At 45.2% G+C, this 16374-nt stretch overlaps 1 protein-coding gene across 2 annotated transcripts in view; it reads right to left on the reverse strand.

Annotated features, from left to right (window-relative positions):
- The window catches only part of Nfi (Nuclear factor I), a 103465-nt gene that overhangs the window by 18480 nt on the left and 68611 nt on the right, over window positions 1-16374 (reverse strand). For both annotated transcript variants that reach the window (XM_078190215.1, XM_078190214.1), the window contains exons 7-8: window positions 14225-14365; window positions 8096-8239 (exon numbers count right to left, since the gene is read on the reverse strand). In XM_078190215.1, coding sequence (XP_078046341.1) covers window positions 8096-8239; window positions 14225-14365 — 285 coding nt within the window. The remainder of the gene's footprint in view (window positions 1-8095; window positions 8240-14224; window positions 14366-16374) is intronic.

The raw sequence follows: 16374 nt of genomic DNA on the forward strand, positions 1-16374 counted from the left end.
AAAACGATACAACTGCCGACTTCGAAACGGCGTTTCTGGATTGCGAACGATCCTCCCGTCGATTCCCTAGATTCGCAAACGTTCCGCACGGCTTCCAAATTATCTACACCACTTTTTAGTCTATCGACAAAAATTGATCAAAGCGTTCAGAGCAATTTTACAATACTTTCAATGTTCGATCTACGAAAGGATTTTTGCTAAATTTAATTTTTTTAATTTAATTTTTCTGAGGAAACCTTGCTTTTGATTATATGGTATATTAACACAATATTTACTGGACGTTCAAGATATGAGACATATGATACTTTATAAGAATTACAAAACTAAATTTATTTTTTCCTATTTTTATTAAGATTTGTGTTTCATTTGCTGCAAAAAATTCTTTACAATTCGAAAGATGTTAGTATCCTTTTATAAAGAAGAGTCTCTTGTGATGAAAATGTCAAAAGAAAAGCTACGAATTCTCTAAATATCATGCTATATCTTAGAATTGCTATATCTTTTCAACAATTACATTCACAGAATTTATTCGACGTTCTTTACGGCTTCAAAGTAAGTTGATTCGTCAGGCGACTCCGTATGGCCCGCGATATTTTGCATCCGCAGGCAAATTTCGTTTCCATCCGCGGCAAACGTCCCAAGTTCGAAAATTTCTTGCATCGGCGATCCCCTATGAACCGTTTTGCTCCCCCCATTTACCCCGACTACTCTGTCGTCCCATCGAGTCGCAGTTCCCGAAAACTCTCGCAATCTTCGCGCGAATCTCGCGAGATCGATCGCGGCTGGTCTCGAAGACGCGGTCCCCCGTCAATCCGAAACTCCCGAGCTAGCACAATACACGCTAACAGGAGAGAAATGGTAACAGCTGGAGAGAGAGAGAGAGAGAGAGAGGGAGGGGGGAGGGAGGTCGTGGGGATGAAGAACGTTTTCCACGGGGGTCGGATCGCTCCGGATGCACGGAAGTACGATGGATTCGACGCTTCGTTGCAAAGAGTCAGTGGAAAATGTAGAACTACGTAATTAGGTTACTGAAGAACTGTAAAAATTGCGATCGATGGATTAATAAAATTTCCGTTCAGTTTTCAATGCATAAATAATCGTACTATATTTACTTTAAATCTTTGAAGACGTTTGACTCATTTTAACTCGTTTGAAATAGACTGTCTGACTTATAGCGTGTTCAATTTATATAACTCTTAGCATTATATACATATAAAATTTAATCTTATGATTTGTATAATAGTTATATAATCGAAACAGTTTTTTGAAGTATAACTAAACTTAATAGTATCAAAATTATTTTGAAACGCGATAATTTTTAATGGCGCTTTAGAGTCGTCATTCTAGCGCGAAGTGTTAAAAAATCGTTGAAATTTACTAAAAATACATTGCGGAAATTTGGGCAATTTAATTTATTTGTGAATGCTCGCGGAGGAAATATATTTGCTCAGAGGACCAGGATGCAAGTAGCAACGGCGTGTCAGAAATGCCGGGTCGAGTAGAATCGGCGAACAATGGTCGGACACTGTGCCGCGCGCGCCGGGCAACGCTATTAGTATCGATTCTTCGAAAAACCAGATCTACCGGCGAGTAAATTTCGTTCTACACTTTGTCCACTGTCGAATAAAATATCGTTTCGATCGTGCTATCGCTTACCAGAGACGTTCCTCGCGCGTGTCCACGTACGGTTTTATGTGTTACACGTGTTACGAGAGAAAGAAGTGGAAGATGGGACACAGGGGGAAGGACGGTGTACAGCGGGCGAGTGAGAGAGACGTGAAGTGATGGAGATAGAACGAAAGAGAGAGAGAGAGAGAGAGAGAGATCGTGGAAAAGGGGAAACAAAAGAAATGACAAACGTGACAGCAATAGAGAAAAATATATAGATTCGAGCTGATACGACATCGTGATGCATTGTGTGTACGTACACGCGGAAACACGGACACGTGGCTGTGAACCAGGGCTTTTCCCGTCGATGGATCGACACCCAATGTCGATCGCGATCCTCTGCCTTCGCCTGACCACCACGCGTTCTACCTCAGCCATCGCTGATTTTCTTCTGCTTTCGACGGACGAACAAGAATTCGAAAATGTTTCTACTCGGATTCCCATTTGATGTTTCTTGAAATATTTATTGAAATATGTGGTGCACAAGAATTTTGAACGGCACTGCAGGATGCAAGCAACAATTTTATGGCTGCAAGCATGGACTCCATTAACACGAAACCTACCGAGCACTAAAATCAGAATGACTACCCTGTAGTTGTCTAGAATCTGAGTCATTTTTATTATAATATCAGTTCCAATCAATTAATTTATTTCACTAATTCCAGTGAAAAAGTCTTCGTAATTTCAGTGATTTTAAAATGAATGATATAAAATAGATACACTACTGTGGTAGATTTCGTGTTAATATCGATTTAGAGTAACACGGTGTTCTTAGTTACTTGTTTCGAATTTAATTACCTTGGTTCCCAAGGAACCACGAATTTATTACATTTCTATATAATAATATTTTATGGCGTAATAATAATTTACGAGAAGAAGGATTTAATCAGAGACAGCAAAGTTTGCTGCGATTGAGCGCAGCTTCGCGGCGCGTTCGAATTTGGCGGGAGAATGGCGCGCGAGCAGGTGCGGCAGAGGACCGCGACGAAATTCCCCAGACAGCCCGTGGCCGCCGCGTGCGGACGCGCACACGTACTGTATACATGTCCACGTACGTATAGAGATACGTATAATAAATATAGAGACAGATATATAGATATGTATATATATAGATATATATAGAACAGTCAATAACCAGTCACAAAGTACCTTTTAGTCGAGTAAGCGAGCTTCTCTCTACGCTCGGGCTCAGACTGAAACAGAGATCATCATCGCGTCATTTCTCCACGCGAATAAAACAGTCGGGGTCCGATGGCCGCGCAGCGCTGCCCGCCATCGATCATCGATCCCATGGATCGCGCGAGAACCTACCGCGAGATCGCGGCTCCTGGATCCACACGATCCCCTTCGTCTCCGACAAACTTCCGATCTCGTCGCGATCGATGATAATTCCCTTTGCGAATCGAGCCACCAACGTCGAACATACTGATTTCTTTCTCTCCAATGATTCAGAGTCCAAATATGCTAGGGTGGGGGATGGGGGCGGTATCCGCGATTTTTATCGTATGGTAATGTTTCTTCTGAATCGGAAGTAATTCCGTCCGACAAGGACCCACGTCAGCTTCTTGGACGTCCTTCGGTTTAGTTTTGCTCGACGAAAAATCACCGCGAGCCCCACTAACCTACTTTCGGCCGCGCGATCGCTAATTTCGAAGTGCATTTGCCGCGCACTGGATACTTGCTCGCCGATTATTCTCTGTCAACCATACGTGTCTAAGCGGCGGCCGCGCTTCACACGTTCTACAATACTAACTAGACTGCGGATCTCGCGCCCTGTTCTAACTGGACTCTGCAGAATTTAAAGCATCGGTTTATTCACGTTTGTAATACTTTAGTTTGTTGTTTGAAAATTCAATTATCGCTACCCACAGTATATCCCTTTCGTGTTTCAGCTCTTTTCAAAATTTAATTATCATGATTACTACGATTTGTTTCTTTGGTATTTTGATTGTTTTCGAAATTAATTTATTATTACTACGATTCGTTTTATTAATTATTGTCAAGTAATCGTGATTAATCAATCACTTAAGCAATCGATGCGAACGTAATAAGCTTGTTGATCGCGACTGATACAGTAAACATTAATTATGATTATATTTTTACTACAATTAACTAAAGAATTCGGCGTTATGGTTCTGAATAGGTTTTTTGAAAATTTACATGGATATATCGTATAAATAAAGATGAGAAAATATAAATGGAATGAATAGGATTTTCATCCTCTCGCGGACAATTTTCCTGCAAGCTTCCGAACCACCCGAAGTCTTCGTAAACAAAATTTCCCCGGCCCTGATAAAACTGTCGACTCTCATCCGGCTAAAGAGATTCCACCCGAACCCGCGATAAAGAGAGGTCGATCAAAAAATATTCGCCCCCGATAAAGAGAATCTACGCCGGATCACCGTAAAGCGATTTCGCCCGGCTCGCGACCCTGTGGCGCGGTTTTCTCCGTGAAAATAATCTTTACACCGTCGAGCAGAGAACTTTCCGAGGAGTTTCCGCGAGGCGCCTTCGTTCGGGCCAAGCGATTGAAAATATCCGCGCGCGCGCGCGCACGCGGCGATCTCGGGGAAAGTGGGTTAGTGAGGCGAGACGTTTTCTCTCGCTCCGGGACGCTAAACGATCGATCATTGCTCGCTCGATTCGACTACCCCGTCGACCTGTGCGACCCCCACCTTTCCGGCCGGGTCTCGATCGTTTTCCCGGGGATCGGGATCCAGGAGGATCCACCCTTCACGGGGATCGATTTACTTACATGATGCCTGGCTGAGCTCAGTTTGGGTCTATCGCACACTGGACATTGCTCGGGCCGGCGAATCGCCGGATAGCGCGTTCGAACTCTGTGCACGGGTTCCCGGCGCGGCCGGAGAACGCATAATTCTTTGGTAACGGCGCGACGATGGTTTTGCGGCGCGGAAAGGTATCATGGCTTCCCCGGATAGTCGCTGCCATAACTCTCGATACTTTCCGATTGAAGTTTTCGGCCGTCGCGGTACGCGGGGAGACAGCTTCGCTCGAGATGTCTGACGGTTTAGTTGCCTCGGACGAGGCTCTAGCTACTCTTAACACTTGGCCGATCGAACGAGTTTTGTCACTATTACATCTTAATCTGTATTCAATTAAATACTTTTCTTTCCATTATAAAACACAGTTTTAATTAAACTCTGTTAATACTTTGACTGTCGCGTCAGTCATACGTAACTAACAGATTTCTCTAAAATTTAACCCCTTGCGCTATAATAACGAGTCAGACTCGTGGTGAAGATATTTTATGCAAGCTCTATTAAATATGAATATTATTAATTTCTTCTACATCGGAGTAAAAATAAATTCTTCTGTTATCAAAGTATAGAAACAAAGGTAAATAAAGACGATACAGGAAGGATAAATTTTTTGGCCCTATTAGAAAAATTATTAAGTACGAATAAGTGTTAATATCATCACAGCATAAAAGGAGTGATAGTGCAAGGGATTAAATACTTTTCCTCCCATTATAAAACACAGTTTTAACCAAACTCTGTTAATAATTTCACTGTCGCGTCAGTCATACGTAACTGACAGATTTGTCTAAAATTGAATTTTTAAAACTGAACCTCTTAATTATAATTTCTCAATTTTACTGAGATTTTCAAGAGATATGAATATCGAATATATAATCGATGCCATATAAGTTTTCTATACATATAATCCTCGTTTAATCGAATAAAATACTTTAATTCTACGAAATTTTTGAGGGTCTCATTGCGGTCGTGGAAGTGTTAAGAATGGAATTGAAAAGATAATTTTACGTCTTAATCTTTTCTTTACTATCGCGCTGTTGAGCCATCGTTCTCGACAGAAATTGTTGCCGGTAAAGCGGCGATAATTTCGCGTCGAGTTGCCGCGCGCCGAGAGTTCGATCGCGCGGTCCGCGCGGCGATCGTCGCCGATCGATGGATCGCGACGGTTGAACGCGAGCCAGCGGGAACGGGGGGCGAGAAAATGATCATTCCCGATCGAGCCTCTTCGTCCCCGGATACCGTGGGACCACCCACGGCTTGATTCTCGCGACCTTAATCGCGTTGTTAGATGTTTGTTAGTGAACTCGTCAGGCAAAACAAAGCGGACAGGGGTGTGAGAAGCGCGCGCGAGAGACGCGCAGGTTCTGGAATCTGTCGTGAGTCGAAGATCGTTCAAGATCACTGCAGGTCGACTCCACCGGCGGGTCTCCACGGACGGGACAAACGAAAGAACCAAGGGAGCAGGAGCAAAAAGGGCTACAGTCTCTGTAAATTCGTGGTCTTTTTTTCACTTCGTCTTTCCTTTCCGTCTTTTAGCTTGCGATCGCGAAGCCTCCGGATGATCTTTTTTCTGGATCTTTTTTCTGGATATCATTCCCGATGCTTTTTCAACCGGGTGTTCGGCACCATCGGTGCGCACGCATTCCGTGGTGCTTGGTACTTACAGCATGTTCCCCAACAATCAAACGCAACGCAACGGGAAAACGCGTTCCCGTAGTAGTTTCGGTTCGCTTTTCGTTACGGGGGTTACGTTCGCTTTAACATTATTTCACCAGCTTCCGGCGGCCATGCGAGCCTGTGTCCCAACACCGAGGGCTACCGCGGGGGTGGAACCACAGCTGGAAGCGATCCGAGGAGATTCACGAGTCTCGTGTTTCTTGTTTGACCACCGTTCTCGTCGCGACCCGAAACGGAATTTCAATCGTTTCCTTCGATGTTGCTCGAGTCTACCGCACGTGGTCAGAGTTAGGCAAAATTTATTAGAATGACGGACGAACGATGAAGGCTGACGAATTCAATTTGATTCGATCGAATGAAAATTAGATGAGAACTGATCCGATTCAAATTTGATTCGAATAGGAATTCGTTTGACTAAGATTTGATTCGAATAGGAATTCGTTTGACTAAAATTTGATTCGAATAAGAATTCGTTTGACTAAGATTTGATTCGAATAAGAATTCGTTTGACTAAGATTTGATTCGAATAGGAATTCGTTTGACTAAGATTTAATTCGAATAAGAATTCGTTTGACTAAGATTTGATTCGAATAAGAATTCATTTGACTAAAATTTGATTCGAATAAGAATTCATTTGACTAAGATTTGATTCGAATAAGAATTCGTTTGACTAAGATTTGATTCGAATAAGAATTCGTTTGACTAAGATTTAATTCGAATAAGAATTTATTCATGCAGCAATTCATAATAATTGACTTGAAGAAAATGGATAGAGTGCAAAATGTTTTTCTACAGTTTATTAATGTATAAATCTTTCGAATTATTGAGATAAAACATTCGATAAATAGGAATTTATTCAGATAATTATATTCAAAAAATATTTACTCAAAAGAGTCCGAATAATGCCAAACTCTGAATACAGACTGCTAGACTCGTTGATTTTCGAAAATATTTTGGGCTAGCTGCAAATTTGCTATAGGAACAAATCGATACTCTATTCTAGATTTATTCGAGATTTATTTAACGATTTAACGAGGCTGCAGCACAAAATGTCGACAGATCAGCCAACGACGTCCGCGGAAATCGGTGTTTCGTTTCGCAGTGCGACGCCGCGAGCCGGGGTTTCTCTCGTCACCCTGTACACCGGTGGAATCGCGCACGGTTCTAGGTGTCACATAGTCTCCGGGGATTGCCCGGGTATTTTTTTACACGGTTCTAGAACGGGGTCAAACAAGTCAGACGATTAAACGAACCCCTTCCCATCGATTTTCCAGGCCGTGCAACCCCTAAAGAGCCCGCCACGTGTTAAGGCGCTCAGTTAACGCTCGCTGCCAAGTTTTCGGCTGACGGCAGGACCTCGCGGCTCTTCGTCGGAATATTTAAAAAAGCTAATCGGCCCCGCGCGGAACCTATGAAATTCTAATTCGTGCAACGCGTTAATTAGAAATTCCGTACGCCCCGACCCGAGCCCCGCCGAGCACGGCCGCGGCCGTCCATTCGACCTGATAAACACCTATCGCCTAATTCCGCGCGTTCCTTTTTTTACCCCCCCTCGCGATTGGAACCGATCCAAAGACGTACTAATTTCCCTTACGTTATACAGCACGGACTGTTGTTCTAATTCCGCTTGAAACCGCTGCAAATTTTTTCGATCGTTTCGTGGAACTTGTCCCAAAGAGGGTGAAACCAGTCGGTGTTCTTTTCTCCTTTCGGTGACACGATTTCAACGAAATCCCGTATAAATCTTTGTCCCCCGATGTTCCCCGCGCGTTCGCCGGACTGCAATATTTTCGTTCGACGTAAACGGAACGGTATTTTCGGTTCGAGATGAGAATAAGAAGAGCCGCGAGATCTTGGATCGAGGTGGGGGCCGCGATACGGCGACCCCCGGTTTTTCGACAGCCTGAAACGTAATCGCCGGCTTATGCATGAGAATTTCCAACATGGCCACGATGCTTTCGGTCACGTACCCGTTTGCGAATGAGGCGAATCCATTCCGCGATGGCCGTCCTCGGGCCTGAGGACCGGCGAGAACGTCGGCGCGCTCGAAACGGACACCGTCGGGGGCTTTTCAGTCTTGTCGTTCCTTATCAGTTGGTGCACCGGTGGTGGGCCTGCAAAAATCCCAATTAATATTTGTTAGACACGGTCAACAATTAACCTGCTAGGTTAATCTACGTACGACGTGTATACACGTCATAAGGAAATGGCAATTTTATATCTTATAATAAATATACTTCTCCCACGATTTATGTCAAAATGTTTATGGTGACATAATCATAAATTTCGCACGGTTGAGGATATTTGTAGAACAATTGTCAAAAAGATTATACACAGTATGATCGATAAAACGCGTAACAAAATTTATTTTCTAAACATATCGACGCAGCTAATTGGTTAAAAGAAGCAGAAAGAAAACAAGTGAAATCAATTGTTGTTACCTTCGAAACAACAGGACAATATGTATTAACCCTTTGAACTAGAGTGGCGACTCCGCGGCGCCATTGAAATTGTTGTAACAGGTACCAAAATTATTTTGATAGATATCGTCGATGCTTAGATTGAAAAAATGGTTGAAAGCGTGTAAATGTTATATAAACCCCGAGAATCAATTTCATATGCAGAGAATGCATTTTGTTACATAAAATGGAAATATTAGAAGCCGGAGAAATGATTTCAGATTTCCAGTTAAGATCGCTTCGCGTGCAAAGGGTTAAAATATATCGCTGAATAAATCTCGGAATTGTTCTAAACATCGTCAATATCGTGAAGTATTGTCAATTGAAAAAACAGTCCGACGGTTAACGACGCATTTATCGCCGATTTCACCATCAAAACGAATCGTTAAAGTATGGTTGTTTTCATAAAAAAGGTATCGCGGCTAATAGTTTTCCAGACGAAGCCGGACCGAAGGTAAACGCGGCCGAGATGGCGCGTAAACTCGAAAGGCGGATTTCCAGCGATTAGGCGAGCCGCATCAAGGCGATCCGTTCGCAATCCGAGTGTACGAGCTAAAGATCAATCGACTGGACAATCCCGGGGTGTCCTTGGCACAGAACCGCTCCCCAAGGCTAGAGGCGTTAATCCCGGAAGAAGGGCGATCTCTTTCGGCGAGATACAGCGCGCAGCGGGGAGTAGCATCTTGACCAAACGGATTTACGAATGCGCGCCGCGTAGAACAAGCGGCGGCGACGGTGCGCGCCGCGCCGCGTCGGGTCGTTTCACGCTCGTAAAATTAGTTTCGTTCGCCGGCTGATATTTACGTCAGCCGTTAATTTAACGACAATACAGTCAATCAACCGTTCCGCCCCCTCACCCTCTGCTCGCTCGCTCGGCCTCCCAACCCCCCCCCCCCCCCCCCCCCCTCCCCCGCCGCCGCCGCCTGTGTGCCTCTCTTACGCCTACGCCGCCATAAAGGCAACGTATGTATGATAAAAAGGGAGCACGGAGAATGCGGTTGGCCGTGGTCCAGGCATGCTTATTGCCGGAATTTTTCTCCGTGTATATTTTGCTTGAGAAAGTGGTCATTTTATTCTGTCCGTAAATTCCGTCTATCCGGCGTCGTTGGCCCCACCCCCATCGCGACCACCACCCCTCCCTCCCTGTACCCTCCCTCCCTCCGAGCCCCTCTGAAATAGCATAAAGTCAAAACTTTTCGGCCCTGGGTCTGATCGAGCTTCCACTTCAATCCCCCCTCCCCGCCTACCCCCTGTCCCGTATCCTCGCCACCCGACCAACGCTATCTATCCTGTTCCTTCTCGTTTTTATTTCTTGCTATCTTGCGGGAATTTATGCGCCGCCGCCGCCGCCGTTGTGCAATTATTCCATTAATGTATTCCCCCGCGCGGAATCGCGAAGTTCGCTAGCTCGTTCGCTCGCCTCATTGCTGTTTTTTTTCGGGGGGAGCGGTTCACGCGCGACCCTCGGAGCCGCCTGCTAAGGCTGATGGTTCCAATCGAACCTATGGGATACCCATGGGATAGCCGGTTATTGGGAGACACGGAAGAATGTTCAGCGCAGCCTGATACTCTCGCAAGATATTTGAGATACGTGAAACGAACGAGACAATAGAGCCGCGTAAAACTGTGACGAAAGTTCCAATTTGATGACGAAAAAATTGCACGGTGGAAATATTACGGTAAAATAATATGCAAAGGTTTATTTTAAAAGATAATTTATCTTTCGATAACTCTTATTTAACGCATCCCGTGCCACGTGTACCATCGATGGTACATAACACACAGTACACAAAAATAGATTATAACAAATCTAGAATTAAAGAATTAATTTCCACCACAAGAATAGATCGTAATGAATTTGTTTTATTATTATATACAATTATTAATAATTACAGATAATATAGCTAGTTTTAGTGAGAGAACAAATGACTAGAGTGAAGGAGTCGAGTAAAAATAGCTCGGCATAGAACGTGTTAAATACTCAAGTAAATTAAATTCTGTATTTCGATTATATACCGCATTAAATTTTGATTTTCGAACTAATAATATTATTAAATCAACATTTTCTGGCAGTGAACTATTGCATCAAATTTGAAAACAAAATTGAAAGATTTTATCATGTTATTTCCACCGTTCAATTTACAAACCGTCAGATTTTCCCTTTTTACCCTTTTTACTTTTTTACCCTTAACCGTCGGAATTTTAACCCTTTGCACCCCAGTAGTGACTCTGAGACACCACTAGAATTGTTGCAGAACGTTCCAAAATAATTTTTATATTATGAAACATTTGATTTCAAAAATTATTAAAAGTATCACCGTTGTTGCACGAGTTACAAGATTCAATTTCGTATGCATAAAATACATTTTGTCATATAAAATAGAAATGCTATATGTCGGAGAACTTGTTTTAGAATTACAATTAAAATGGCTTCGTGTGCAAAGGGTTAATTTTCATCAATTGCACGCAGTTTTATTTCCACTTGTATTTTATATATCTCGTATATCTTATGAAACACCTGGGGTTGCCTGTGACGTCTTTGTCTACCTGGGTATCTCACCCAGAGAGTCAGACAGATATCCGAGTATCTCATAAGTAAGAGCTCTATTTCCTGCCCCTATTCGTGCTCCGGACGATTCGGAGAGCGTTTGATATCGCGAAAGAGAATATTCGTTCAAGATAATCACTTTGAAACGCGACTCTCCGTTTCGAAAAACGATGGGACGAACGAAATGAGCAGGAAATCCTTACTCGGCTCGTAAAGGGCGCGGAGGTTTCCCAAAGGAAAAACAGGGTAATCTCGTCAGCCGTCGAAATTAGCGCGGGAAACACTTTTCTAGCGGACTCTCGAGAGTACCGGTCACATTTTCTCCCTCTCCCTCTCTCTCCCCCTCTCTCTCTCTCTCTCTCTGTGCTCTTTTTTTCGGGAAAAGCCTCCGCCATCCGGAAGTTATTCCTCTTTTTCATCTCCATCCAGTGACTTCCGTTCCGGCGGGGGTTATCGTTTGATCGATGAAAGAGTTAAGAGGGGCGAGGGCAGAGCGGGGGGAGGGGTGGGGGTTGGGGAGGTGTGGGCCGGGCCTCGGCCCGGGGGTGGAAAACCCGGGGGGGTGAGGGCGTGATAAAGGGAGGCCGACGGAGAATAGAAAGAAAATAGAGGAACGGAAAGGGAGAAATATAGGGAAAATGATCTATAGAACGCTGAGCAAAGTAGATCCCGATAACAAAGGACGCTCCGATAAGCCGCCGGATGAGATTGAACCCGGGGACAAAAAACGTCCAACCTCTGACCGCTGCAAATTTGTTACTTAAACCGGCCTGTGCGCGGCTAGAGTCGATTCAACCGCTACGCGCGAGCATCGATTCATCGGCCCGGATTGTTCTACATTACCTTCTCGCGACCAACAAATACTAATACTACGACCAACAAATACTAACATTACGACCAACAAATACTAACATTACGACCAACAAACACTAATTAAAATAATTGCTAAAGCAAATGCCGTGTTTTGTTGCGAAGGAAAGAAAATCGTGTTGAAAATGAATGTCAAGAAATCGTATTCTATCGGCACTTCGATCATCTACGAATAGAGCTCCCGACGAATAGAGCTTCTATTTGATACAACAGTACCTCCTTCATTAGTTATAGCAAAATAGTGTCCGCAAATTCCTTTGGGATTCTTGAAATTCCTGAGACTTTCAGCGACTTGTTAACACATTGAATGCTACACCAGCGACCACAAAAGTCGCGTAGAATTAAAGCATTCCACAAAATCAATATAAAATTGAAAAATCGTGCTGTAACGTGAGAACAACGTTATCATCGTTCTCGCGTCTCGCGTTTCGTATAAAATTCCGAAGATACGATCCGTTAGCGTAAAAATACGTGCGACGTGTCTGCCAAAATGTTAAAGTAAACACTTCGTTAACGATCTACGAGAACAAGATCCGAAACGAATCGAACAACATTCCGAGGAGAACAAAGAATTTCTTAATCTACTTCTGAAAGAACTGCATTTCGCGTATCTGACACGCGCCGTTTCACTCGAGGGAAATAGGAGACCGACGGCGAGGCAGAATGGAATAAATTCTGACGCGAAGACTCGACTCGTTTCCTGATCGAAGTTTCGCAGTTTCCGTGCAACAAATTTATTTTTACAGTCGCTAAACTATTGTGCAACCGGGCGACTATGGCGCTCTGAATGGATGGTCTGTGTCGCAGCCGGCGATTCCGCATAGCGATAAGTGTCCTCGGATGGGTTAATTTTAGTGTCGCGCCGGAAAAAAGGATAAAAATACTGTAAAATCATGGTTTCGCAAACGGCGGCCGGTAAACAAGGTCTCTGCGCGGTCGAGGTACAAGGAGAGAGCGCGCGCGAGAGAGAGAGAGAGCGAGAGGAATAGAGAGAGAAACAGACAGATAGAGAGAGAGAGAGAGAGAGAAGCGTCGGCGTCCCGATGCATCGCTTTTGTGACGCGTTCGATTCGCGCCGCTGCGCTGGGAAATCACAACGCAACGATTCGGAAACGTTTCATGTTACCCGGCTGGCAGCGGATTTAGATTCCTTCGAATCACAACGCGTTAGACTTCTTGGCGTTTGAAGTAACGATTTGTTGATCTCCGCAGCTTCGGATCGCAACGCGTTGTGATCGGCCGACGCTTTTAGACAAGACAGGCCCGTGCTTTCCAGACGCTGGGGAATTACATTGTCTCGGTTTCCCGCGGTTACCGGCTTCAAGACGTGTTGATCGCTCTGCCATTCGAATCACAACGGCCTGATTCTCAAAGCCCGGGATCACAACGCGTCGATTGTCCGAGCTCCGTGTTGCGACTTCTTCGCTCTCGACGAGTAAGAGTTCGCTGCGTCGATTCTCAGACTTCAAAGTCGCAATGCATTGGGTCTCGCCGCTGGGAATCGCAATAATTCGCGTCGTTGTGCCAAGGATTCGAATTTTATTTCTTAGAAGCATTGTTGTCCGTAATATTTTAACTCTTCGGTTTGGGAGTTAATGTATTCTTGCCATAAGTTTTACCAGATCGCAACTAACGGATTTTTAGCGCCGAGAGTCACAGAAAGTCGCTTGTGCAAGAAACTGCAAAGACTCCCAGCCTCGAAATTCTATCCATTTCCATTAGAAATATTTTGCATCATAAATCACAGATTCTCAGCGCTGAGACTCGAAATCAAAGCATTTCCAAGCTGAGAACTGATTTTTAAAACCATCCCGACCAAATCAACTCTCAGCTTTGAAAATAAGCTTCCTTCGATTCCGAAGCTTCCGTATCACAGCTGACAGAGTCTCAGCGCTGCAAGTCGGAAAGTATCGCATTCCCAAACCCCGGACTCCAAGCATACGACCTTCGTACCGTTCCAAATCCCATTAACCGAATAGCGCGCGCGCTGGAAATCTGAGCGTTCCGTTGTAAATTAATCCCGCAACAAGCCAGTGATCCGGCTCCGCGATGTATCGGGACGCGACACGCAGCGCGTGGTAGCGTTGCAGCGTCGCAGCGTCGCATCGTTGCGAGTGTCGCGTCGCCGAGCTTGCAGCTGCAGCGGCTCGTCGCCGCGGAACCGGGTGACAGCGTGCGCGACCACTAAAAATAAGGGCGAACGTAGAGGTTTTGAAACTCACTGAAGCTAGCCGCTGGCTGAGCATGATCCGCGGCCGTGGCTGCGGACGGAGGGGTGTAGCTGCTGCAGTAGTACGGCGGGTGCTCTATTTTGATCGCGTTTATTTGAGGCTGCATGTCGCTGAGGTCATGCAGTATGGACGCTGAAACCAGACACACATTAGCGGTTACGGATCCTCGCGCGTTCGTACGTCATCCGGCTCCTCCTCGTCGTCCTCTTCGAAGTCGTCGCAGTCGTCGCAGTCGTCGTGCCCGTCGCCGTGGCCGTCGTCATCGTCGTCTTTTAGTACGCGCTCGCGTCGCGGTCCCGATTCCCCCGTGGAAATCGCACTTCCGCGCGGTTCGCACCGAGAAAGCTTCCCCATCCCTTCGCAATTCTTTCCGCCAAACTTTTCCAACCCCAACCCCCCCTCCCCTATGAAAACTTTCCGAACCGCGGCTCTATACTCGAACTAGCGACGGATCGTTGGCTAGCGATTTCTCCGAAGCTGGTTTAGATAGAGTTCTGTTGAGGCCTGAGAGCTGATCGAAGGAAACGGGAAGCTTCGATGCAACGCGGTTCAACGCTAGAATTACAGAACCCTGAGCACGATATCGTGGCCATGACAAGATTAGATTTGCTCATAGTTCGTATAATTTCAATTATAATGCTGCAGAGGCTGTCGTATCTGAACATTTATTTCTAGAATATTCTGTTGTCTAACCATTGCCTTATTTAAATACATAATCGCCCAATAGAATTAAATTATTTGAGAATAGATCGTTCCGATATTAGGATATTTTAAGAATAAATGTTCGTACAAGATATTCGATACTGTCCGATAATTCTAGCGTTAAAACTTACTAAACTAGTAGCTCGGACACACTGTTCTCCAACCCCTTGCACTGGAATAACGAGTCAGACTTTGGCCATGAAGATTTCAAACACTGAATACAAATATTACTTATTTCCTCGAAATTTAAATTAAACTTGATCGAAATTTAAGAGAAAAAAACGCCTGGTTTAATCGGGGAAAGGTTTAAGGCGAACGAAACGCTAATGAACGCAGTCGTGAATGAAATTGCGGTGCAAGGGGTTGAGAGAAGGATCCGTTCGGAAAAAAAAAACCGTTCGCGAAATCGAAAGCGACTCTCCAGCCTTGTCGCGGGGAACGATCTTGGGCGAACAGCGTCGGTCCTGGTGAGGGATCGGTTAATTAATCGCCGGCCGGCCATTAGAATACGCTCCAGTTACACGTTCCGCTGAATCAGCGGCCCCGTAAAATAATAGGATTCCAGTTTGTCGCAGTTGGCGACGCGTAAATATAGGGATCCACCGTGCACGACGGTCAACGACCAATTAGGTTGAGCTAGTGCCGTAGAATTTGCATCCTGTGTAAGCAACTCGCTCGTAAACCCTGCGTCCTCTCTGCTAGAGACACTCCGGGGATCGCGAGACCTCACGACGCGAGGGCTGTCCACCGAGCGACCCCCCCCTTCCCCTTCTCGTCCTCCCTTCAACCTTCCCTGCCGGCCTACCGGCCAACCCTCTCCTCGAGCCGCCTCCAACCCCACCCCCCCCCCTCTCCCCAGAAATATCTTCCTGACTTCTTTGGCCCGCCAGTAATTTACGCGGCAACGACGATTGTATTTCTCGCGGACCGGTCTAGTAATTTTATGTCCGGAATGGTGGCAGCGGCCCGAGAAACTATTCCGTTTCCGTGACGGGTAATTTAAATTCTCGCCAGGGGGGGGGGGGGGGGGGGGGGGGGGGGGGGGGGGGGGCGAGCGCGGAACGATCGTCCCTGAAAGACAAAGGGCTGACTTTGCGGAGACATAACCCCGGAATAGAGGAAAATATATACACGCGGATCGTTTCGTTTTTCTTTCTCTCGCCTTTTTCTTTTTTTGGAGACCTTGGACATCGGCCGCGCGGAGACATTGTTCTCGAGCACGGCGCTCGAAAAGTTATTTCAACCCCTTCTTCGTTGTCGAGGCGATGTTTTGGAATTTTATGCGATCGAGTGTTCGCGGTACTCTTCGAGTTTCAACGCGACGACTCTGACAAAAATTACTATAAAGGTCGCATGAAAATAGGACAATCGGTTTTATAATTAAATTGCAGATTTTATACATTTGAAATTGACCAGTTACAACTTAAAATAGCGTAAAA

The sequence above is a fragment of the Augochlora pura genome, chromosome 9 (assembly GCF_028453695.1).
Source record: "Augochlora pura isolate Apur16 chromosome 9, APUR_v2.2.1, whole genome shotgun sequence".
Classification (NCBI taxonomy): Eukaryota; Metazoa; Arthropoda; class Insecta; order Hymenoptera; family Halictidae; genus Augochlora; species Augochlora pura.